Source organism: Cherax quadricarinatus, chromosome 11 (genome assembly GCF_038502225.1).
Source record: "Cherax quadricarinatus isolate ZL_2023a chromosome 11, ASM3850222v1, whole genome shotgun sequence".
In the NCBI taxonomy this organism is placed as follows: Eukaryota; Metazoa; Arthropoda; class Malacostraca; order Decapoda; family Parastacidae; genus Cherax; species Cherax quadricarinatus.
Genome location: NC_091302.1, coordinates 25252572 through 25279371, shown reverse-complemented (window position 1 = coordinate 25279371; position 26800 = coordinate 25252572). Strand labels below are relative to the sequence as shown.

Sequence of the window (26800 nt, the reverse complement as noted above, 5' to 3'; positions counted from 1 at the left end):
TCTGTTTGTTCACTTGTGCTACAACTAGAGCAGTACATCTAGAAGCAGCCACTGACATGTCTGCTGAAACCTTTATCAAATTATTCAGAAGGTTTGCAGCCAGAAGGGCATGTCCCAGACTGATGATTTCAGATAATGCAACGAACTTTGTTGCTGGTGCTGCTTATATAAGCAAGATCTTTGATCAACCAGAAGTACAACAGATGCTGAATCAACGCAGTTGTCGTTGGAGATACATTCCTCCTAAATCTCCATGGCACGGCGGATTTTATGAAAGAATGATCGGCATTGTAAAACGTTGTTTAAGGAAGACTCTTCATCGTCAGAGAATCGACTTAGAAGAATTCCGTACAGTTGTGACTGAAATAGAAAATAGAGTCAACAACAGACCTCTAACTTATGTTACCGATGATCTGGACAATTTAGAAGTGTTAAGTCCATCTCATTTACTCCATGGCAGAAGGCTCGAACCTGTTCCTCCCATGAATGATAAAGAAATCATAGAGGATCCTACTTATTTCGAACCTGAGCAACTCAGGCGTTGTGGAGAAATTTTCTCCAGGAGGGGGGTATCAGCCCCCTTCAGCCATTTCAGCCCCTTCAGCCCCTTTCAGCCCTGAGGGGCCAAGCCCTCTCAGAAGGGGCGAGCGTCTTGTTTACTGCTACAGTGAGTAATTGATCACAGATGCCGTACGACATGCGACGTGGTCAAATGACCTCTGCTCCTTGCAGTCCAGTGTTGCAAAGTGTATTTTTATAAGAGACAGTACATCTCTTACTTTAGCAGGACAATTAAGGAAAATCCTGCTCCCACTTTATTACCATAGTAAAGATAGTGGACATTGTTGTCTATGCTTAAGACAGCAAGAATCAAACATTCTGCTTTGCTTCATCGAGGAAGTGGCAAGGAAGCAAAAGTACTAGGTCAGCTTTTTTTTGTGCTAGGGGAGTGACGGCGTGGGGCGCTGTGGCGTCTTCAGATTACTTTTGACTCTACTGAGAGTGACACTGACGCCAGGATAACCAACAAAGAACACTGATCTGTGCGTTAGTGTGGACAAAGTGTCTCACAAAACACGATAAACACTTACAGAGAAGTGTGATCAACTTCTTAGTGATATTGTGTGAACAATTATTGATGAACAGTGTAACAACGAGTGTTGCGATCCAACAGAGTGTAGTGCGACATTCTTCAAAGAACACTATTCTTCAATCAACTCAACGGATATCCGGGCGTAATTACGGGTCAGATACATATACCCAGGTAAGTGTTCTAACTCGTGATGTACTACTATTGACTGCGCAGTTGAGTATAAAGTCGTGAGTTAGTCACTTATCATAAACCCCGGTGATATGCGGACCATTGAGTCCACACAAGTAGGTATTTTGTCAGCCATCAGTGAATGAAATATGCTGACATAACACCCCCTAGGGGTAATTTATAATCTTACAAATTATATTTCTTGACAGCCCATGTTGAGATGGTTTCGACAGCTTCTAGACCTCGTCTGCAGGGGCGGCTGTGCAGGCGATGAGTTGTCCTTTTAAGTTAAGTATAAGTCTTTAAACTTAACTGGTAATGCCATTTCTCAACATACTTCTTATGGGCCACTGTTTTTGACGTATATATAGGTACTCATAAATTCTAACGGCTTCAAATCTAGCAGGAGAAAGCTGGTAGGCCCACATGTGAGAGAATGGGTCTGTGTGGTCAGTGTGCACCATATAAAAAAAATCCAGCAGCACACAGTGCATAATGAGAAAAAAAAACTCTGACTTTTTTTAATTAAAATGCCGATTTTGTGGTCTATTTTCCTATAGTATTTATGGTTGTATTCTCGTTTTCGTGGTCTCGTTTGATAGAATGGAAAACACGTTATAGAAATAGAGGTGATTTTGATTGATTTTACTATGAAAAGAACCTTGAAATGGAGCTCAAAGTAGGGGAAATGTTTGTTTTTTGCCGATTTTCAAAAGAAAACAAATGATGTCGTTTTCCAATAAATGTTCAAGTAGCCATTCTAATGTGCAGTCATGAGTGGGTTGACATTATTTATACAATTATTACAATATTGCAGTAGTCTGCATAACGGTAAATCTTTTATTTTTTGTTTGAATAAAAATTCAGAATAGAAAGCAAGAGTAATATCAGAGGGGCCTGGAGACATGACTGATGAGCATAGAAAATGTTACTTTAGAGCCAGTAATGTCTGCATTGTTCATTCTGGACCCTATTTTGAAATTGTCATATTTTTTTAATTTTTGTGAAACTGGCCAAACTGCAAATTTCTGACCACATTATTGGTTAGTTGAAATCGGTAAATGAGCAGTTTCTTGTACTCAAGCAATAGAAAAAATGGAGTTCTAAAGAAATAACTGAGTTTGGTCGACTGGAACAATGGAATTAGCTGAAAATAGGGCTCAAAGTGGGCGAAATCGCTGATTCGTAAGTATCGCCAGGGCTGCTAAATTCATGAGAGCGTAATTCTGTCAGTTTTCCATCAAATTTCGTTGGTTTCATTAGAATCTGGAAAAGATTCTCTATCATTTCATAAGAAAAAATAATTTTTTTTTTTTTTTTAATTTTGCGACACCAGAAGACACCTCAGGATTGGGGGTTGCGACGGTCTAGGGGTTAAGTTAGGAGAGGCTGTGTATAACTTCTGAAAAATTAAATACACATTTATTTTTGTGACAAAATTACAATCTTTTTATTCCCATAGAAAATACAGAAGAAAAACTATTTTTAATTTTTACAAAATCCTTATACAGTTAGTGTATTTTTTAATTAATAATTTATAATTTTTTATTTAACCACAGGAAAAATATTTTGGCATGTTAAGGGAGAGAGGGAGGTTGTTCCTCTAGCAGAAAGGTTGATGGTTCATGATGTGTCTGTGTACTCCAGTAAGCAGACGGTGCCTACAGTCACGTTGGGTGGAACGACCCTCACCCTGGGCTGGAATAACAACTCTATCAATACCAACACCATTAACCCTCTTCCACCATACAACAAACACCAGCTCCTTGTGCGCTGTTTAGATAAGAGCACCGGTGGTGTCTCCTGCACTCTAGAGGTATACTGTTATGTTTTGTGAGTGTGTATTTCATTTTTTGCTATATTTGTATTTAATTAATATTTAGCAAAGATTTTTCATATATGCTTTTATATATAAAAATAAAATATTAGTTCTACAATATGTATTATACTCTGTTGTGAGAAATGTATGCACAGGCACTTCATGATTGAGTAGAGAGTGAAGATGTCAGGAAAGATACAATGGAAGTTTGTCTATATAATGGATTTGAAATCAAAATAGTAGCAGTCACACTAAAGGCTGCAGTAAGAATGTGATGTTAGAAGGCAGAAACACTAATATTAGGTTTACAATTTACATAAGTTTGTTTTGCTGGGAGCCTGCGAGCATCGTTTCTGTGAAGGAAGACTTTAAATGACATGTTCCTTGATTTCAGATATTTATTCACTCTAAAGAAGTAATGATTGAACCATTCCCTGAAGACACTTTTAACTCAGACATTATAATTGTTTTCCAATACATGGGCAAGCAGTCCATATTTTTAGTTTTAAGAGTGCACAAGTTGAGGGCAAGGTCAAGTAGCATGGGCTACAGCATACGGTTTCCTCAAGACATTTTCACATTGAATGGTCAGCCTCTACTTTGTTTCTCTGATGCCAAAAGCAGCAACTTCATATTTGAAGAAGAATGTTCTTTTAGACATGCTTGTCCAGATGAGTGCAGTCACTGACATTACAGACCTGCTGTCACCTGTATTCTCCATTGTCTATGATGTTCGGTTGTGGAGGGTATTCTTGACCTACCATGTAATCTGCAGATGACGACTCAAGATCTGAACATTATGTAGTATGTATTTTAAATATAAATTGTCAAATTAGTTCCTTGCACTAAAGTAACCTCTGCTACTGCCTTCACCACTGGAGCTTCCTCTACTATGTTTGATCAATCCACATTTTTTAGCTTGTTTCCATCTTCACAACACTCATTTCACAAACAACTGCAGGTACCTCCATTTCTCTTGGACTATTGCACACCACATTCTTGACTTATTAATGCCATAATGTATTGCTGCTGAAGCCTAAGTATCATCATATACAAGCATAACTACTTCATAACTGCACTCTGCTGCCACCTTCATCACATTCTTCTATCACTTCAGGACAGTGTCCCTTGCTGACTGTTTCTGTGCTTAGGAAGCATGGCACACTGCACAATGCTGGACTATAGAATTCCTAAATAGATAAAAGAATAATATGGTATCTTATATGGTAAGGCCCCACTTTATGGCATTCCGTTAATATGGACATTTCAAATTATGACCAAAACTCGCTATACAGCTCCCCACCTGACTTTCTAATAGGGTCACCATGCCAAACCCGGTTTGTTTACATTCTCTGTGAGCTCCACGAGTACCACATCTCTCCATTATCTCTGGAAACTTTCCAAAATTTCAAGTGTTTTAAAGTTATTTCATGTTTTATATATACCCTGATAATTATACTTATACATGTATGTACCTGTACACACTGCACCAGCATGCAGGTACACATTAAAATCACTAAGAGTGTCTTATCAGTCTTGAGGATGCCATATTAACCCTTTCAGGGTCACCAAGCCCTCTCCGAGACTTGTTCCCAGGGTCACCCAAATTTAAAAAAAAAATTATTTTTTTCTTGTGAAAAGATAGAGAATCTTTTCCCGATCATAATGACACCAAAAGTATGAAATTTGATGGAAAACTTACGGAATTATGCTCTCGTGAAGTTTGCAGTCGAGACGATGTTTACGCATCGGCGATTTTGCCCACCTTGAGCTCTATTTTCGGCCAATTCCAGTGTACTAGTCGACAAAAATCATACCTATTTCACTAGAACTCCATTTTTTCTATCGAATGAGTACAAGAAACCACCCATTTACCGATTTTAACTATCCAATAAAGTCATCAGAATTTAGCAATTTTGCCAATTTCACACAAACTTCAAGCGATGCCAATTTCCGAATAGGGTCCAGAATAAACAAGAAAGACATTCCTGGCACTAAAATAATAAGTTCTCTGTTTGTTAGTCACATCCCCAGGCCCCTCTTGTATTTCTTTGGCTTTCCACTTTGAATTTTTATTCTTACAAAAAATAGAAGATTTACTGTTACACAGACTACTGCATTAGTGTAGAAATGGTATAAATAATATCAGCACACTTGTGAAAGAATATTAGACTCATCAGTTGACGTGTATTGGGCGCTTGGCATGATTTTTTTACTTTTGAACTTTGGTAAAAATCGAACATTTCTGCTACTTTGAGCTCAATTTCAAGGTACTTTTCATTGTAAAACCAGTCAAAATCATCTCAATTTCTGTAATATGTCTTCCATTCTATAAAATGAGACCAGGAAAACAAGAATACAACCATAAATACCGTACGAAAATGCAGTGCAAAGTCGCTGTTTTAATCCAAAAACACCGTCAAAGTTTTTTTTTTCTCATTACGCTCTGTGTGCTGCAGGATTTTTTTTATACTGTGCACACTGACCACATAGACCCACTCTTTCATATGTAGGCCTACCAGCTTTCTCTCACTAGATTTGAGGGCGCTAGAATTTAGGCATACTAGTACATCAAAAACCCTGGGGCGTAAGCTGTACTAGTACGGCCAAAACCCTGAAAGGGTTAAAAATGCTAATAATAATAATATGCAATAATCATCACTCTGAGGCACAGTAACCCTTTGATTGTTTCGGTCATATATATACATCTTACGAGCCAATGTGTTTGACATATTAATACACCAAAATTCTAGCGGCTTCAGATCAACCAGGAGAAAGCTGGTAGGCCCACATGTAAGAGAATGGGTCTCCATGATCAGTGTGTGCACAACAAAAAAAATCAGGGAGCCAGTGGTGCATTGTGGGAATGCCATTTCAGTAGTCCTTGTTCAGGATGCCCAGCGGTAAGTTAGATGTGACTCCCCGGCGAATCTGGGACTCTTCTCTTCCCAAGTGATCACTCTAACACAGATGGAAGTGTCAGTGAAGATGAATTTCATGTTTTTGAGGAGTTTGTGACTGAAAGCAATGCCCAGGATACCAGAAGAAAGAAAGAAAGAGAAAAGAGAAAGAAAAAAAGAGAAAGAAAGAGAAAGCAAGAAAAAGAAAAGAAAGAGAAAGAAAAAGAAAAGAAAGAGAAAGAAAAAGAAAGAGAAAGAAAGAAAGAGGAAGTAAGAAGATTTGAAAGAGAGAAAGATAAAGAAAAGGAAAGAAAGAAAGAAAGAAAAAGAAAGAAAGAAAGAAAAAGAAAGAAAGACTTGTAGGTAGTTACAAAGGAGGTGGGCAGGAAGGCATGGGACCCCATGGGTATTGACAGGCAGTAATATGTCATTTTGACAGCTGCCGAACCCTGACTCAGCACATTTAGGAGTCCCCCCCCACACACACAAAAGCTTCCAAAAGATAATTGCAGCTCTGTATAAGTGTCCAGTGACTATATACAGGTCCGCCATCACAAATCCGGCAATCAGTTATTCGGTTCCTTCAGTTATTCGGCACTAATTTTGGCTAGCATAATTTCAAATTTCCAGGGTCGCCACACCAACCTGCTGGTACTGTTTGGTGGCGCTACTTGCTGCATAAGTCATTCCAATTTCTTTTTCTCCATTTATTGTTTTAACCTGCTTACTTTTAGCCCTAGCCATGGTTCCAATGAATAAAAGAAATGCTTCTCATTATGTAAAGCACCTACACAGTACATTATCCATTAAAGATAAGGTGGCTTTGAAGGCATTGTCGGTTGTCATGAACTCAGTCTCATGAAGCAGGAGAATATGCTTTATTATTATGCTAATATCAACACTAGAGATTATTTGCCTATCACAATTGATCTAATATGACATAAGAAACAATATAAATAACATAAAACATGTTAAATACTCCAGAATGAATAATATTTGGCATAACACCGAGCAGTTTGACAGAGTTATGAAGAGGATATTGTAAACAAATACCATTCTCCTATCCTTGTCTTGGTGGCTTATATTAGAGAAAACGGAGTATAGCACAGGGCTAATTGTGATATACACTCGTACTGCACCATAAACCTGAAACAAAAAAGTTATTTTCTCTCTATAGATTATCACACATAGCAGCATATGTGTAGAGAACCTTGGATAACCCCAAAAAAGTTAACGTGGCTTATTTTTAGTACCTGGCTTGGGTTAGCCATATATGATTTTTGGTAAATATTCGATTCCCAGCCAGGGTAGAAACATTAGGTGTGTTTCTTTACACCTGTTGTCTATGTTTACCCATCGGACATCAACCAGATCTTTCACTGGGCTGCAGAAAACAATATGAAGTTCAACGATGAGAAATTTCAATTACTCAGATATGGTAGACATAAGGAAATTAAATCTTCATCAGAGTACAAAACAAATTCTGGCCACAAAATAGAGCGAAACACCAACGTCGAAGACCTGGGAGTGATCAAGTCGGAGGATCTCACCTTCAAGGACCATAACATTGTATCAATTGCAGCTGCTAGAAAAATGGCAGGATGGATAATGAGAACCTTCAAAGCTAGGAATGCCAAGCCCATGATGACACTCTTCAGATTACTTGTTCTATCTAGGCTGGAATATTGCTGCACACTAACAGCACCTTTCAAGGCACGTGAAATTGCTGACCTAGAAAATGTACAGAGAACCTTCACGGCGCACATAACAGAGATAAAACACCTCAATTACTGGGAGCGCTTGAAGTTCCTGAACCCGTATTCCCTGGAATGCAGGCGGGAGAGATACATGATTATATACACCTGGAAAATCCTAGAGGGACTAGTACCGAACTTGCACACGAAAATCACTCACAACAAAAGCAAAAGACTTGGCAGACGATGCAACAGCCCCCCAATGTAAAGCAGGGGTGTCACTAGCACGTTAAGAGACCATACAATAAGTGTCAGGGGCCCGAGACTGTTCAACTGCCTCCCAGCATACATAAGGGGAATTACCAATAGACCCCTGGCAGTCTTCAAGCTGGCACTGGACAAGCACCTAAAGTCGGTATCTGACCAGCCGGGCTGTGACTCGTACGTTGGTTTGCGTGCAGCCAGCAGTAACAGCCTGGTTGATCAGGCTCTGATCCACCAGGAGGCCTGGTCACAGACCGGGCCGCAGGGGCGCTGACCCCCGGAACTCTCTCCAGGTAGACTCCAGGTAATCAGTAAATGGGTACCTAGGTGTTAGTCGACTAGTGTGGGTGTTATCCTGGGACACTGACCTAATTTTCTTGAAATACTCAGCATAACAAGTGCCTTTCTATACAGTAGTATGTCACTGATGTCAGCTAGGCCTGTATACCTTGTACATGTACATGTAGTAAATAAAGATATTATTATTATTATTATTATTATTATTATTATTATTATTATTATTATTATTATTATTATTATTATTATTATTATTATTATTATTATTATTATTATTATTATTATTATTATTATTATTTTCTCAGTTGTTTGTTGGGTTATCTTATTCAAACTTGGGCAATGTATGATGGAAAGACACTTCTTCATGTACACCAAAAATGAAAGAAATCAGACCATAAATAGCGGAGTTCACTTCTCAGCCATTAGTGGCCGCTTAGCGGTACATTTTTGTATGGTTGTTATGGTTATATTCTCATTTTTTCGGTCTCATTTGATAGAATGAAAGATATATTACAGAAATAGATGTGATTTTGATTGCTTTCATGACAAAAAGTAACTTGAAATTGCGCTCACAGTATCGAAAATGTTCTATTCTTTAGCGAAGCTCAAGAGTAAACAAATGACGTCACCTTCCAATACCTGTCCGCCTGCCAGTCCAAATTCCAGTACGGAGTCAAGAATGGATTATTTATACAATTATTACAATAATGCAGCAGTCTGCATAACAGTAAATCTTCTATTTTTTTTTTGTGAATAAAAATTCCAAATGGTAAGCAAGGGTAATATAAGAGGGGCTTGTAGCCGTGACTAATGAACAGAGAAAATGTTATTTTAGTGCTAGGAATGTCTGCATTGTTTATTCTGGATCCTATTTTGAAATTGGCATCTGTTGAAATTTGTGTGAAATCAGCCAAATTGCCAATTTCTGACCACTTTATTGGGTAGTTGAAATAAGTGAATGGGCAGTTTCTTGTACTCACTTGACACACTAGAAGTAAATAAGTTTATTCAGGTATACACAAATACAGTTACATAGATTATCATACGTAGCAGTGTATGTATAGAGAACCTAGGATAACCCAGAAAAGTCGGACAAAGTGACTTATTTCCAGTACCTGTCTTGGGTTTGCCATATATGATTTTTGGTAAATATTTTTTTTTTCTCGATTGTTTGTTGGGGTATCTCATTAAAACTTGGGCAATGTATGATGGAAAGATGCTTCTTAACGTGCAACAAAAATAAAAGAGACGGGCTATAAATAAGGTAGTTCTCTTCTCAGCCATTAGCTGCCTCTTTGCAGTATATTTTCATATGGTTTTTATGGTTGTATTCTCATTTTTTGGACTCATTTGATAGAATGGAAGATATATTATAGAAATGGACATGATTTTGATTGCTTTCATGACGAAAAGTACCTTGAAATTGAGCTCAAAGTAGCGGAAATGTTCGATTTTTGCCGATGTTCAATGAACTGTGTAAGTCAAGTTGGTTAATTTTATTAAGTGTATTCTAACCTAACCACTCTGTAATTCGTGTAACTCAGTAATCTGGCACACTACATGTCCCAATGATGCCAGATTTGTTATTATAGAAACCAGAACAAAGGAAGGGAGGAAAGAATGAAGAAAGAGAGAATGAAGAAAGAAAGACTGAAGAAAGACTGAAAAAAAAGAATGAAAGAAAGAATGAAGAAATAAAGAATGAAAGAAAGGATGAAGAAAGAAAGAATGAAGAAAGAAAGAATGAATGAAGAAAGAAAGAATGAACCAAGAAAGAATGAACCAAGAAAGAATGAACCAAGAAAGAATGAACCAAGAAAGAATGAACCAAGAAAGAATGAACCAAGAAAGAATGAAGAAAGAAAGAATGAAGAAAAAAAGAATGAAAGAAAGTATGAAAGAAAGAAGGAATGAAGAAAAGAAAGATAGGTAGGTAGGTAGGAATGATGGCACATTTACCTAGGATAACTACTTAACACAACTACCTGCTAATACTTTTTTAACCCTGTCAGGGTCCGTCCCGTAGATCTACGGCTTCACGTTGAGTGTCCAAACCGTAGATCTATGCCAAAATTCTAGCGCCGTCAAATTTAGCGCGAAAACGCTCATAGGCCTACATGTGAGAGAATGGGTCTGCGTGGTGGGTGTGCGCCATAAACAAAAAATCTAGGCGCCCGCATAGCATTGTGGGAACGCCGGCTCAGTTACCCTTGTTCACCATGCCTCGTCGCAAGGCAGCTCTCACTCCAAGGAAAATTGGGACTCTCCTCTTCCTATCTGATAGTTCTGACAGTGATGGAAGTGGAAATGAAGACGAATTCTTTGGCTTTGATCAGTTAGTGACCGAAAGGAATGACCAGGATATCGATAATAGTGCAGAAAACCCTGACGATCCTCAACCTTCTACCTCTGGTGTGGGCACTCGTCAGTCACGGTCGGTTGTACCTCAACGCAAGAGAAAACTATTATTTTCACATGGCCAGGCCTCTGACTTCAGTAATGATGATGATAGTGACGTGGATTGTGATTTTATTGCTCTTAACAATCATTCGAGTAGTGATAGTGAGGAATCATATTCACCAGTGAAGCGTCGGTATGTACGCCGCCACATGCGCACGGGTAGTGTACCCTATGCCATGCCCAGGGGACGGAGTACATCCCGGAGTACATCCCGTGGCCCTACACCAGGTATAGATAGTGAAAGTGAGGATGATGTGGCTACACTTGGCATGGATAGACCACAGGCATCAATAGATGGTGGTAGTGGTGATGGTAGTGCCACGGCCATGCGTGACTCACCAGCCCAGGCTGGGACCCACGCTGCTGACTCCGCAGTTCAAGGACAAAGCGGAGCGTCAGCCACCAGCCCACCACAACCACAACTACCCGCACAACCAGCCTATGATGTCCAGTATCCACCAGCAAACCGTATCTGGGATTGGCAGCAAAATCCCAATTTTGTTCCCAAGCCCCACCACTTTGATGACTCTGAAAGTGGAATTCTACCAACTTGTCCCCTTGGAAACACTGCAAATGAACTGGAATTCTTTGAACTATTCTTTGACCAGCCATTGATGGAAACTATTGTCAGGGAAAGTAATAAGTATTTTGAGTACACCATGGCAAATACGATCATATCACCACAGTCAAGACTACACCGGTGGAAAGAGACGACTGTTGCAGAAATGTATTTGCTTTTTGCAACAATAATGCTTATGCCTCATGTCTATAAGCATAATATAAAAGCATACTGGTCCACAGATCGGCTAATTTCTACCCCGGTCTTCAGTGAAATCATCCCAGTGAACAGGTTTATCTTACTGTTACGTATGTTGCACTTCTCTGACAAAACCAGGCCTGACAGAAGTGACAGGTTATACAAGATTAGAAATGTTTTTATGTATCTCAAACAAAAGTTCAGCATGTACTTTTATCCATTCAAGAATCTTGTAATTGACGAGTCTTTGATTTTGTTCAAAGGTAGGCTGTCATTCAAGCAGTATATACCGAGCAAGAGGAAACGCTTTGGTATAAAACTGTTTGTACTCTGTGACTGTGACAGTGGCCTGGTATTGGATATTGTTGTATACACGGGAAGTAAAACATTGAAAGATACCAAGATGTTATTGGGTATCTCAGGTGACGTAGTGAGAAGCATGATGGCACCTTATCTTGGTAAGGGGCATACATTATATACCGATAACTGGTACACAAGCCCATTACTCAGTGATTTCTTGCGAGTGAACAAGACAGATGTGTGTGGCACAGTGCATTCTAATCGTAAACATATGCCCAGGCTCAACGCAGGTGCTCGTGGTGATGACGTGCAGGTGTTTACTGCCAATGACATCATGGCATTACGGTGGCATGACAAACGAGATGTCACATTGTTGACAACCATTCACCGTAATGAAATGCAAGACAGTGGCCAAGTTGATCGAGTGACTAATGAACATATTCGAAAACCAGTGACAGTGATTGATTATACACAAAACATGCATTTGGTTGACAAATGTGACATGCAGATTGGTTTTGTTGATTGTGTTCGTAAAAGTTACAAGTGGTACATGAAACTTTTCTTCCATCTCATGGACATTTCAATGCTCAATGCATATAATATGTACCAAATAAAGACTGGCAACAGACCACCGTATGGTGAATTTTGTTTGTCTGTTGTCAGACAACTCATAATGAAGTACCAGGTAACAACACCTGCTATACAACAAGGTCCTCGAACTCCTCAGGATATACCCAAGCGTTTGAGGAGGGAAGGTGATCATTTCATAATACAGCTTCCTTCAACTCAGAAGAAATTTGCTCAGAAGAGATGCATCGTCTGTGCACAAACAAAACGACGGCAACAAAGACGCAAAGACACTCGGTTTATGTGTGAGGAATGTAAGGTACCTCTGTGCATGGTGCCTTGTTTCAAGGAGTTCCACAAGCTCCAGCAGTTCTAAAACCATGTCCAGTGATTGTAAATATGTAAATATATGATAGAACATTAGTATTATACAAGATTTGTGCATGTTTATTGTAATAAACAAAAGTGGTAAACAATAATATGATAATAACTTTAGTGCAGTTATTGTGTTCAATACAGTGAGTTTATATATAATGCTAAAGTAGGAGAAACTTTTAGAGAGGGTGTGGTAGGTAAGTTTGGGGTGCCAGGTGTAAATGATAATGGGAGCCCTTTGATTGAACTTTGTATAGAAAGGGGTTTAGTTATAGGTAATACATATTTTAAGAAAAAGAGGATAAATAAGTATACAAGATATGATGTAGGGCAAAATGACAGTAGTTTGTTGGATTATGTATTGGTAGATAAAAGACTGTTGAGTAGACTTCAGGATGTACATGTTTATAGAGGGGCCACAGATATATCAGATCACTTTCTAGTTGTAGCTACACTGAGAGTAAAAGGTAGATGGGATACAAGGAGAATAGAAGCATCAGGGAAGAGAGAGGTGAAGGTTTATAAACTAAAAGAGGAGGCAGTTAGGGTAAGATATAAACAGCTATTGGAGGATAGATGGGCTAATGAGAGCATAGGCAATGGGGTCGAAGAGGTATGGGGTAGGTTTAAAAATGTAGTGTTAGAGTGTTCAGCAGAAGTTTGTGGTTACAGGAAAGTGGGTGCGGGAGGGAAGAGGAGCGATTGGTGGAATGATGATGTAAAGAGAGTAGTAAGGGAGAAAAAGTTAGCATATGAGAAGTTTTTACAAAGTAGAAGTGATGCAAGGAGGGAAGAGTATATGGAGAAAAAGAGAGAGGTTAAGAGAGTGGTGAAGCAATGTAAAAAGAGAGCAAATGAGAGAGTGGGTGAGATGTTATCAACAAATTTTGTTGAAAATAAGAAAAAGTTTTGGAGTGAGATTAACAAGTTAAGGAAGCCTAGAGAACAAATGGATTTGTCAGTTAAAAATAGGAGAGGAGAGTTATTAAATGGAGAGTTAGAGGTATTGGGAAGATGGAGGGAATATTTTGAGGAATTGTTAAATGTTGATGAAGATAGGGAAGCTGTGATTTCGTGTATAGGGCAAGGAGGAATAACATCTTGTAGGAGTGAGGAAGAGCCAGTTGTGAGTGTGGGGGAAGTTCGTGAGGCAGTAGGTAAAATGAAAGGGGGTAAGGCAGCCGGGATTGATGGGATAAAGATAGAAATGTTAAAAGCAGGTGGGGATATAGTTTTGGAGTGGTTGGTGCAATTATTTAATAAATGTATGGAAGAGGGTAAGGTACCTAGGGATTGGCAGAGAGCATGCATAGTTCCTTTGTATAAAGGCAAAGGGGACAAAAGAGAGTGCAAAAATTATAGGGGGATAAGTCTGTTGAGTATACCTGGTAAAGTGTATGGTAGAGTTATTATTGAAAGAATTAAGAGTAAGACGGAGAATAGGATAGCAGACGAACAAGGAGGCTTTAGGAAAGGTAGGGGGTGTGTGGACCAGGTGTTTACAGTGAAACATATAAGTGAACAGTATTTAGATAAGGATATAGAGGTTTTTGTGGCATTTATGGATTTGGAAAAGGCGTATGACAGGGTGGATAGTTGGGCAATGTGGCAGATGTTGCAGATGTATGGTATAGGAGGTAGGTTACTGAAAGCAGTGAAGAGTTTTTACGAGGATAGTGAGGCTCAAGTTAGAGTATGTAGGAAAGAGGGAGATTATTTCCCAGTAAAAGTAGGCCTTAGACAAGGATGTGTGATGTCACCGTGGTTGTTTAATATATTTATAGATGGGGTTGTAAGAGAAGTAAATGCGAGGGTCTTGGCAAGAGGCGTGGAGTTAAAAGATAAAGAATCACACATAAAGTGGGAGTTGTCACAGTTGCTCTTTGCTGATGACACTGTGCTCTTGGGAGATTCTGAAGAGAAGTTGCAGAGGTTGGTGGATGAATTTGGTAGGGTATGCAAAAGAAGAAAATTAAAAGTGAATACAGGAAAGAGTAAGGTTATGAGGATAACAAAAAGATTAGGTGATGAAAGATTGGATATCAGATTGGAGGGAGAGAGTATGGAGGAGGTGAATGTATTCAGATATTTGGGAGTGGATATGTCAGCGGATGGGTCTATGAAAGATGAGGTGAATCATAGAATTGATGAGGGGAAAAGGGTGAGTGGTGCACTTAGGAGTCTGTGGAGACAAAGAACTTTGTCCTTGGAGGCAAAGAGGGGAATGTATGAGAGTATAGTTTTACCAACGCTCTTATATGGGTGTGAAGCATGGGTGATGAATGTTGCAGCGAGGAGAAGGCTGGAGGCAGTGGAGATGTCATGTCTGAGGGCAATGTGTGGTGTGAATATAATGCAGAGAATTCGTAGTTTGGAAGTTAGGAGGAGGTGCGGGATTACCAAAACTGTTGTCCAGAGGGCTGAGGAAGGGTTGTTGAGGTGGTTCGGACATGTAGAGAGAATGGAGCAAAACAGAATGACTTCAAGAGTGTATCAGTCTGTAGTGGAAGGAAGGCGGGGTAGGGGTCGGCCTAGGAAAGGTTGGAGGGAGGGGGTAAAGGAGGTTTTGTGTGCGAGGGGCTTGGACTTCCAGTGGGCATGCGTGAGCGTGTTTGATAGGAGTGAATGGAGACAAATGGTTTTTAATACTTGACGTGCTGTTGGAGTGTGAGCAAAGTAACATTTATGAAGGGATTCAGGGAAACCCGCAGGCCGGACTTGAGTCGCTGGAGATGGGAAGTACAGTGCCTGCACTCTGAAGGAGGGGTGTTAATGTTGCAGTTTAAAAACTGTAGTGTAAAGCACCCTTCTGGCAAGACAGTGATGGAGTGAATGATGGTGAAAGTTTTTCTTTTTTGGGCGGGCCACCCTGCCTTGGTGGGAATCGGCCCTCAGTGTGAGACCTTGTCTTTAACCAATTTTTTCATTATCCGAATTAAATTCCAAGGAAAGCAGGAACACTGCAGCAAGCCTGTTGGTCCATACTAGGCAGGTCCTTCACAAACCATCCCACTAACAAAATCATATTTGCCCAACCTAATTTTCAATTCTTCCCAAGCAATAAGCTTTGATAATTCTATTCACTCATGTCTGGATTTTTTGGATTATCCTAGGTAATTTACACTGTGTACAGTAGGGCCCTGCTTTACGGCATTTTGCTTTATGGTGTTCCGCTAATACGGTCATTTCAAATTATGACCAAAACTCGCTATATGGCTCCCCCCACCTGACTTTCTAATACGGTCACCACGCCCCACTCGGTTTGTTTACATTCTCTGTGAGATATGTAAGCACTAAGTCTCTCCATTATGTCTGGAAACTCCAAAATTTCAAGTGTTTTTAAAAGTTATTTCATATTTTATATATACTCTGATAATTATACTTATGTATACCTGTACCTAAATAAACTTGCATATTGTGCTGGCATGCAGGTACACATTAAAATCAGTAAGAGTGTCTTATGTCTCCAGACGTCATATTAGTAATGATAATAATCACCGAGTCTCATTTAAATATCATATATTACGTGAATATACACATTTTCATTAATTCATCTATGATATTTTTTCAAAATTACATAATAAACACAATGTATAAATATAAAGATGATAAATACACCCCACAGTAGAATAAATAAACATAAATATGAGATGTGGTAGCCAGACAACTTGCACAAATGTCACCATATTAGAAATAATAATAATAATAATAATAATAATCACCGAGTGTCATTAAATGTCGTATATTACGTTATTATACACATTTTCATTAATCCATCCATGATATTTTTTTCAAAATTATATAATAAACACAATACATAACATATAAAGATGATAAATACACCCTACAATAGAGTAAATAAACATAAATATGAGATGTGGTAGCCAGATAACTTGTACAAGTGATGGCAAGAATAACATTTTCTCTAGTCTAACATAAAAGAAAATGTGTTACTGGGGGTAACTGTAGAAAATTATTCCTTTCATATTATGTAAGTTTATTCAGGTATACACAAATACAGTTACATAGATTATCATACATAACAGCATATGTGTAGAGAACCTAGGATAACCCAAAAAAGTCCCTCAGAGTGTCATTTCTTCTAAAAATGGTGTTAAATGAGAATGGGAGTGTTCTTTATTCTACCGTATCAGTGTAGAGGCAACTTGTACACAATGTAACTTGTACACAAACAAAACGTGTACACTTTGTTTACAAAACTTGTGTTCGCTTGGTTTGTTTACATAACTCTGCACCAGTCCTCCCTCATGTACTCATTCTTTCTCTCTCATTTATTCGTTTTATCTTGTTTACTCACCCCTGACCATACATTAAGACTACAAATATTTTAAGGTAAGTAATGAGTGAACTGTATATGCATTTTATCGCTCTGGGATGCTTAAATATCATAGAATACAGTGGACACCCGTCTTACGAACGCATCGCGTTACGTTAAATCTGCCATACAAAGCATTTGAACGCAAAAATTTTACCTCGCCTCACAATAAAAAACTCGCCTTACATGATTTGTCCAGAACGCATCCCACGTGTAGTCTCAGTGCCAGTGTTTACAAGCCAGGCAGTGTGGTCGCATCCACGCATACTTTCAGTACATTTCACCTTATCCCAGTGTTTTTTGTGCTTGTAACTGCAAAATAAATCACCATGGGCCCCAAGAAAGCTTCTAATGCCAACCCTGTGGTAAAAAGAGTGAGAACTAATATGGAAATTAAGTAAGATTTTGAAGGGTTTGGGGCTAGCCCTGAGAAGCCTATGCCAGTTGTGGAATTCATTGTGCCTACTTCAAAGATTAAGGAAATGTGTGCAAAGTGGGTTGAACTGCAAACATTTATGGATGAAAATCACCCTAACACAGCTATTGCAAGCTGTGCTGGTGTCTATTACAATGACAATTGTGTGGCCCATTTTAGGCAAATCTTAAAGGAACAGGAGGTACAGACCTCTATGGACAGATTTGTTGTGCAACAGAGGTCCAGTGACTCTCAAGCTGGTCCTATTGGCATTAAAAGAAGGGAAGTAACCCCGGAAAAGGACTTGCTCAAGTCCTAATGGAAGGGGATTCCCCTTCTGAACAATAACTTCCACACTTTCCCCTCCTCCCATCCCATCAATCATCACCAGATCTTCAGTAAAGGTAAGTGTCATGTATTCTATTCTTAGTAGAGTAGTAATTGTGCATGTCTTCTTCAGTTTGTGTGTATTAAAATTAATATTTCATATGGTAAAAACTTTTTTTTTTTTCATTTTTTGGGGTGTCTTGCACAGATTAATTTGATTTCCATTATTTCTTATGGGGAAAATTAATTCGCCTTATGATAATTTTGGCTTACTATGAGCTCTCAGGAATGGATTAATATCGTAAGGTGGGGGTCTACTGTATATGTGTGAGTGGAATGGCCTGGTATGGTAGCCCGGCTGACTACCATACATACCACACTTGATTTCTTACAATAAATACTACTTGTCTCACCCTAGATTAAGACTATAAATATTTTAAGGTAAGTAATGAATGCACTATGTGTGTATGGTACTTTTTTATTGTTTTTTGATGCCTAGTTCTATTGCTAACTTAATATATGTTAGTGTAAACTTGTTACCTAGTATTTGTATGCATTTATTAGGGGAAAAGAAGGGTGTTCCACTTTATGGCGATTTCCGCTTTACGGCAGTAGCCTGGAACCTAACCTGCCATATAAGTGGGGCCCTACTGTATAATTGTATTTATGTATATGTTCCTGTGAGATAGAGACAAATAGAGACAGACATAGACAGTCAATCAGCCTGCCAGCTAGCCAACCAGCCGCTGGCCAACTAATCGCTGGCCAGTCAGCCTGCCAAAATTACAGTTCCAGAATTGTTTCTGTTTTCTTAGGGCATAGGTTACAGGACATTCTGGCAGGATGACAATTTCCTCTTGAAAGGGGCCAACCCTTTATCGGGGTGGGCCGAAAAAATTCGGTATTGATTACGTGTTTTTGGCGCGTGTCATACTTCGCGCCCCGCGCGGCCAGCTTCCCGTTCTTTAGTTCCAACCAATCACAAGCCTTCCCTGAGTCTCTTCAGCTAAGTACAGTTCGCTTCTGCCGCCTTCCCATTGGTTGAGAGATCAAAATATAAACACTGGCGGCTTGGCTTCGAACACACACGCATTTTTCCCTCCACCCTTACTAATCTACTCTTGGATTATACATTCTACAATGTCGGTAAGTACTGATTGTTGTGTTTAGTGCTTACATGAATAGTTTAGGCATATTTTGATATATACCTAAAGTCCGTGTGAAGCATAATATGAGTGTAGCATGCAGTTGAAAAAAGTGCAAGCATTTTAGTCCGAATTATTTCGGTATTGCGCGAGTTTCCGGGAATGTCCAATTTTAGTCAAATAAATATTTATAAAAAATTTTCAATTGCATATATGAACTCTGTAGTGGTCTGGATTTATACAGGAGGTTTCTATTGTCCTTCCAGTTCCATGAGAGGCTGTTTTATGGGGAGCAGTCGACCAGCAGGTCGAGGTATATCTGCGTTTCTGAAGACAGTGACTCAGAACCAGAGGTAGACGAACCAGAATTGCTGGATAGTGGTGATGAATACTTGCCACCGGATGCACAGGATGCAGAGATGTCAAGTGATGATGAGGAGGAGAAAGGGAAGAAAGGCCAGCCAAAAAGCAGAAAGTAATGAGGAAAAAGAAAACTTTTAGGATTGAGGAATACCCGGATGAGGAAGAGATCCATGAGAATATTGCTCTTCAAGTTTCATCTGAGTGGACCGTAGATGACATTGAAAATGATCCTTTGCCGGCATATGAACATGAAAAGCCTCTTGCAATTAGGTCTCCATATGAGTATTTTCGTATGTTCGTTACTCCAGCCATGATAGATAACATAGCATATCAAACAAATTTGTATACAAGGCAACAAGACGTAAATAGTACTTTTTCAACAGATTCTGAAGAGATCATGAGGTTCATAGGTATTTTGTTGTTCATGGGTATTAATTCACTACCATCCCTCGAAGACTATTGGAAAGCTGGTTTTAGGAGCCAACAGGTTGCAGAGAGCATGGCGTCTAAGAGGTTTAGGTACCTTAGAAGTCATATTCATTTCAATGACAACACAAAAAAGGATAATGACAGATTCTACAAAGTAAGGCCTCTTTACACTGAACTAACTAATGCTTGCTTGAAAATTCCAGCTACACCCAAGCAATCTATTGATGAAGTCATGGTTGGTTTCAAGGGTAAAACTGCTGGAAACCTAAGGCAGTACATCAAAACAAAACCAGATAAGTGGGGTTTCAAACTTTTTTGTCGTGCAAGTCAAGATGGACTCATACATGATATACTCATGTATCAAGGCACAACAACTTTTGACACACATCCCATACAGCTGCCACAGGAAGAATCTAAACTTCCAATAAGTACAAAGATTGTTCTGGTACTTGCACAAACTATGAACAAGACAAACACATCAGCAATCTATGCTGACAATTTCTTTTCAAGTATGCCTTTGGTCAAGCTACTAAGAGATAAGTATAACTGCAGATACACTGGAACAGTACGTGACAATAGATGTGGTAAGCCACATCTGGTGCCTATCAAACAAATGGAAAAAAACAGTGTGGTCAGGGGCAATTTTTGCTTCAACAACAATGATGGTGTCCTTGTTGTACGATGGAAGGACACCAAAGTTGTGACTTTAGTGACAACTGATATTGGGGTCGAGCCCATGAGTCTTGTTGAGAGATATAACAAGGGTACAAAGAGGAAAGAGAAAATATCGTGCCCTGCAGTCATCAAGAACTATAATGCAAACATGGGAGGTATTGACAAAAGCAACATGTTGGTGCATCTCTACAAAACACCAATGAAATCAAAACGTTGGTACATGCGGCTATTTGCCTATATTATTGATCTTGCTGTTGTGAATGCATGGCTGCTTTATTGCCGTGATTCTCGAGCAATAAAGCAAAAGTGTATGCAACTGAAGTATTTCAGGAATTCTATCTCTGAAATTGCAAGGTCTAAAGGACAAAACCTTAGAGGGAGCAGCCTAAGAACAACTCCAAGACCTTCACCAACTAATTCACCATGTACTTCCAATGGTGTTGGCATAGTGAAACCTGGGAGGGGAACACGTACAGAAATGCCTGATGACAGTGTTAGGAAAGACATTACTCTAATGCACTTCCCAATGGCAGGGCAAAGGCCGTTTACTTGCAAGTATTGCAGCACCTCGAAAAAAACGGTAACATCGTCATTCGTCTGTAGTGTATGCAAAGTAAATCTGTGCATAAAGACTGATAGAAATTGTTTCACAGACTTCCATCTTGCCAATTAGCAATATAGAATCATTGGTCTTCCAAATGAATCTCAGGAATATAGGGATTGAAACTTGCATCACTTTGCAATTTGGCATTGTTGATATTTGCTTCCTTTTTATATTTTTGTAACAATTAAAAAATGTTTTGATACAAGTTCCATTTATGTTTTTTATATTGTCTGTTTGTATATTAAATTTAAAAAATTGTTTTGGTGTGTTTTATTAACAATTGCAAGTTTGCAACATAAAATTTTTTAATCACTTTGTCGGGGGCGGCCTAATATTTTCGGTCTTCGGAGATTGGCAATTGCTCGAAAACTAACCATCAGAAATCAATTTATATGGGATCAGTGACCTTGTATTGAGTTACTCTATCCACCATAGGGAGTTCAGTTCGAATTTCAAATTTTCGGACCCCTTGCGCGATGAAGGGTTAAGTAATAACAAACAGACAAATGAATAAGCACCACCTTCTCTTAGCTGGAGACTTCAACATCAACCTTGGCCTACTAGATGATCAGCCTGTAACTGATTTCATCAACTCAGGGATAATCACAGATAGCACTACAGACCACTACCCTACCTTCCTCTTGACAAACATTAGTAAACCACCACTTGAATACAACAAAGTTTCATTTAGACTCCATGATGAGGCCTCAATAAGGAAGTTCACAGCTGACCTAGAGACTGTTGACTGGCCTACAGAATTCTCCAAGGCCAATGGTATTGATGACTGGACAGACATTTTTCTTAACAAATTACTTAGACTATACAACAAACATTGTCCTATAAAAACGAAACAGATCACAAACAAACGGCTTGGTTGCCCATGGCTAACCAGCACCATTCTGAAATCCATTGATAAGAAACACCAATATGAAAAGCAATATAGACAGGGCTTAATACACAAAGATATTCTTAAACACTATTCATCAGTCCTCACCAAAGTAATAAAGAAAGCCAAACAACTATACTACTCCAGTAGATTCACTGACACAAGAGGAGATATAAAAAAGACCTGGAAAACACTCTCTCAGATTCTAGGGACCCACAAACTGAAAAAAAACAAGAATATTGTCCTAACTAAACCTAATGAAACACCACTGCATCCCACTGACACAGCTAACAAGATAAACGACTTCTTCTCAACCATAGGTTCTAATCTCGCCAATAAAATCCCACGTACCAATGCCCATGCCGGGGACTACCTAGATGGGAATTTCCCAAATTCCTTCTATCTTGCTCCAACTGAGCCCACGGAAGTCACCGAGATTATAAAGTCACTTAAAAATAACTCAGGGAATCTGTCTCATGTCCCACCATTATTGTACAAGAGAGCGGCCCATGTCCTCTCGCATACTATCTCATTACTTTTTAACAAGTCACTAGAAACTAGCACCTTCCCGAAACTACTCAAGACGGCAAGGGTTACACCAATACATAAAGGTGGTGACCCTACAGATTTAAACAACTATAGGCCAATATCAAACTTACCATTGCTATCCAAAATCTTTGAGAAACTCGTGCACAGGAGACTATATTCATTTATAACGTCACAAAACATACTCAACCCCTGCCAATTTGGATTCAGGAAAAATAAAAGCACTAACGATGCAATCATAAAAATGCTAGATCTGCTTTACACAGCATTGGAAAATAAGGAATATCCACTAGGAATTTTTATTGACCTAAGAAAAGCTTTTGACACAGTAGACCACGGCATCCTACTCCACAAACTTGACCATTATGGTATAAGAGGCCATGCGCTTGCATATTTCAAATCTTACCTTACTAATAGGTATCAGTATGTCACCATTAAAGACACAGCATCAACAACACAGCCACTTGATACTGGAGTTCCGCAGGGAAGTGTCCTTGGTCCCCTGCTCTTCCTCATATACATCAATGATCTTCCAAACGTATCTCAACACCTGAACCCCATTCTCTTTGCTGACGACACGACTTATGTCATCTCTCACCCTAATCTTGCCACCCTCAACACCATTGTTAATGAGGAGCTGATCAAAATATCGACTTGGATGACAGCCAATAAACTTACGCTTAACACTGACAAAACCTACTACATTATGTTTGGTAGCAGAGCAGGAGATGCGCAAATTAACATTAAGATCGACAACACTCTAATTGCCAGGCATAATGAGGGCAAATTCCTAGGCCTATACCTCGACAACAACCTGAACTTCAGCACCCATATCCAACACATAACCAAAAAAGTATCCAAAACGGTTGGGATCCTCTCCAAGATACGATACTACGTGCCGCAAACTGCCCTTCTCACACTATACCATTCACTTATATATCCATACCTCACCTATGCTATCTGTGCTTGGGGTTCAACTGCAGCAACACACCTAAAGCCAATAATAACCCAACAAAAAGCCGCAGTAAGAATAATCACTAAATCCCATCCCTGGCAACACACCCCCCCCCCCCCCACTCTTCAAAGATCTGAACTTACTCCCTGTTCAGTACATCCACACTTACTACTGTGCAATCTACATCTACAGGACCTTAAATTCCAATATTAACCTTGACCTAAAACGCTTTCTTGATAGTTGTGACAGAACCCACAGGCACAACACCAGACACAAACATCTCTATGACATTCCCCGTGTCCGACTAAACCTTTACAAAAATTCAATGTATGTCAAAGGCCCTAAAATCTGGAACACCCTACCTGAAAATTCTAAAACTGCAGACACATTCATCACCTTCAAAACTACCATCAGAAAACATCTTATCTCCCTGATACACCCTGTCAACTAATTATACGAATACCACCTGGTGGTTCACACTTACACTCACTCACCCATTTGACCATAAACAGAAATATCAATCTCAATCTCAAAATAATGAATCTTAACTAGTCATAAGTTGGCCTGTGATACTCCAATACTGAAACTATGTATAGTGCCAAAACAAAAGCATTCACATTGCTAAACTCACAAACTAGTATTTAGTCACTTAGCCATAATACCAACTTACCTCATAATTTTGTAATATTTTAAACTTAAGATTTAATATAAGTCTGCCCGAAATGCCTAGCCATGCTAGGTGTTCTAGTGGTACACTCTGTAATTATTATTTTACTACATGTAAACCACACAATAACCAAATTCTGTAAACTCAGCATTGTAATCCTTATAGAGAATAAACTTTGAATTTAGGGGACAGGAGCCGTAGTGGGAAACAAGTGTAGTCAAAGATAAGATAAAACCAATATTGCAAACTAGAAATACCACAGGAAATAGCAAACAAGAGGACTCCACTAGCAATAGTGAGGATATATTACCAAAAACAACTGGTGGGAGCTCCATTGTTGGTGCTAGGGAGGATAGGAATAAGACAGGGAAACATGCACCAACAGGGAATACAGTCACAGAAACCCAAGGCAAACGGAAACCAAGCCTGTGCACATACTATGCACTTGGTATCTGCAGACATGGGAAATCTGGAAAAACAGACGGGACGTGCAACTATGACCACCCTAGAAAATGCCATGCCCATATGACAACAGGAAAATGCAAACTCCCTTCCTGTAAGCTTTTTCACCCTGAAATGTGTACCTCTTCAGTACAGGAAAGACTGTGCTATAACTTAAATTGCCAGGCACACCATCTAAAGGGGACAAAAAGATACAAAACATCCAGGCCATGGGAAAACCTGGGTAGCCACAGCCACTCAAGAGGGAGAGGTTTTTTAGTGCCAGGAAGGAAAAAAAAACTGGCAGGAAATGGCAGAAATCGTACACCAAATCCAGTCATTCCTGGAGTGGAACCACAGTCGATGGCCTCCACTCCAAACCAACAGATACAGATACTAATGCCGGAAAAAAAATCCCCCCCCCCCCAGTACCAACAATACCACCAGTCCGATGACATTCTTCTTTGCAAATATACAGGGTCTAAAGCCAGCAACAAACAACAAAATACCTTTCATCCGTGGACTGCTTGCAGAGGCAAAGGCAATGTTCGCGGCTTTCACTGAGACCCACATAAAGGATCACTTGGACAACGAAATATGGATCCCAGGTTACAACCTATACAGATGTGACAGAGTGAACAGGCAAAAGGGGGGGGGGGGGGGGGGGGGGGGGTTGGCCTGTACATTGCAGAGTCACTTGTTTGCACAGAACTGCTTAATGCCTCAAATGATGTAGTGGAAGTTTTAGCAGTAAAGGTCGAGAACCAAAACCTAGTCATTGTGGTAGTCTACAAGCCTCCGGATGCAACATCCCAGCAATTCCAGGAACAGCTGTTAAAAATTGACCACTGTCTGGAAAATCTTCCAGCTCCTGCACCCAACATCTTGCTCCTGGGGGATTTCAACTTAAGGCACCTAAAATGGAGGAATATAGCAAATAATATTGTTGCAGTAATAACACCAGGAGGCAGCTCTGATGAAAACTCACACTCACACGAGCTTTTAAATCTCTGCACAAAATTCAATTTAAACCAGCAAATAATAGAGCCTACTAGACTGGAGAATACACTAGACCTCATCTTCACTAACAATGATGATCTGATAAGAAATGTCACCATATCAAAAACAATATACTCAGATCACAACATAATTGAGGTTCAGACATGTATGCGTGGAGCCCCAGACCGACATAATGAGACTAGTCACGAGGGAGCATTCACCAAATTCAACTTCAATAACAAAAACATAAAGTGGGACCAAGTAAACCAAGTCCTAACCGATATAAGCTGGGAAGATATACTAAGCAACACAGACCCCAACTTATGCCTAGAACAGATTAACTTGGTGGCACTCGATGTATGCACAAGGCTTATTCCTCTAAGAAAAAGGAGGAGTAGATGTAAAATAGAAAGAGACAGGCGCTCCCTTTACAGGCGACGGAAAAGAATAACAGAGCGGCTAAAAGAGGTCAATATATCTGAAATGCGTAGGGAGACACTGGTCAGAGAAATAGCAAGCATCGAACTTAAGCTAAAGGAATCTTATAGGAGTCAGGAATCGCGGGAAGAACTAAAAGCCATAAATGAAATCGAAAGAAACCCAAAGTATTTCTTCTCCTATGCCAAATCAAAGTCGAGAACAACGTCCAGTATTGGGCCCCTACTTAAACAAGATGGGTCCTACACAGATGACAGCAAGGAAATGAGTGAGCTACTCAAGTCCCAATATGACTCAGTTTTTAGCAAGCCGCTAACCAGACTGAGAGTCGAAGATCAAAATGAATTTTTTATGAGAGAGCCACAAAATTTGGTTAACACAAGCCTATCCGATGTTATCCTGACGCCAAATGACTTCGAACAGGCGATAAATGACATGCCCATGCACTCTGCCCCAGGGCCAGACTCATGGAACTCCGTGTTCATCAAGAACTGCAAGAAGCCCCTATCACGAGCCTTTTCCATCCTATGGAGAGGGAGCATGGACACGGGGGTCGTCCCACAGTTACTAAAAACAACAGACATAGCCCCACTCCACAAAGGGGGCAGTAAAGCAACAGCAAAGAACTACAGACCGATAGCACTAACATCCCATATCATAAAAATCTTTGAAAGGGTCCTAAGAAGCAAGATCACCACCCATCTAGAAACCCATCAGTTACACAACCCAGGGCAACATGGGTTTAGAACAGGTCGCTCCTGTCTGTCTCAACTATTGGATCACTACGACAAGGTCCTAAATGCACTAGAAGACAAAAAGAATGCAGATGTAATATATACAGACTTTGCAAAAGCCTTCGACAAGTGTGACCATGGCGTAA

The 26800-nt window shown here is 39.6% G+C and overlaps 1 protein-coding gene and 1 long non-coding RNA gene across 2 annotated transcripts in view; both read left to right on the top strand.

The window, feature by feature from the left end:
* Positions 1 to 963: 963 nt before the first annotated feature.
* On the top strand, positions 964 to 1549 carry LOC138852560 (uncharacterized). Its single transcript, XR_011391866.1, has 2 exons — positions 964 to 1264; positions 1471 to 1549. It is a non-coding gene; the product is annotated as an uncharacterized lncRNA (long non-coding RNA).
* A 1271-nt stretch (positions 1550 to 2820) lies between these two features.
* LOC128687524 (uncharacterized) overlaps positions 2821 to 26800 on the top strand; it is a gene marked incomplete at its 5' end in the record, with an annotated part of 171202 nt that continues 147222 nt past the window's right edge. The window contains 1 exon segment of the mRNA XM_070083974.1: positions 2821 to 3077. Coding sequence (XP_069940075.1) covers positions 2821 to 3077 — 257 coding nt within the window.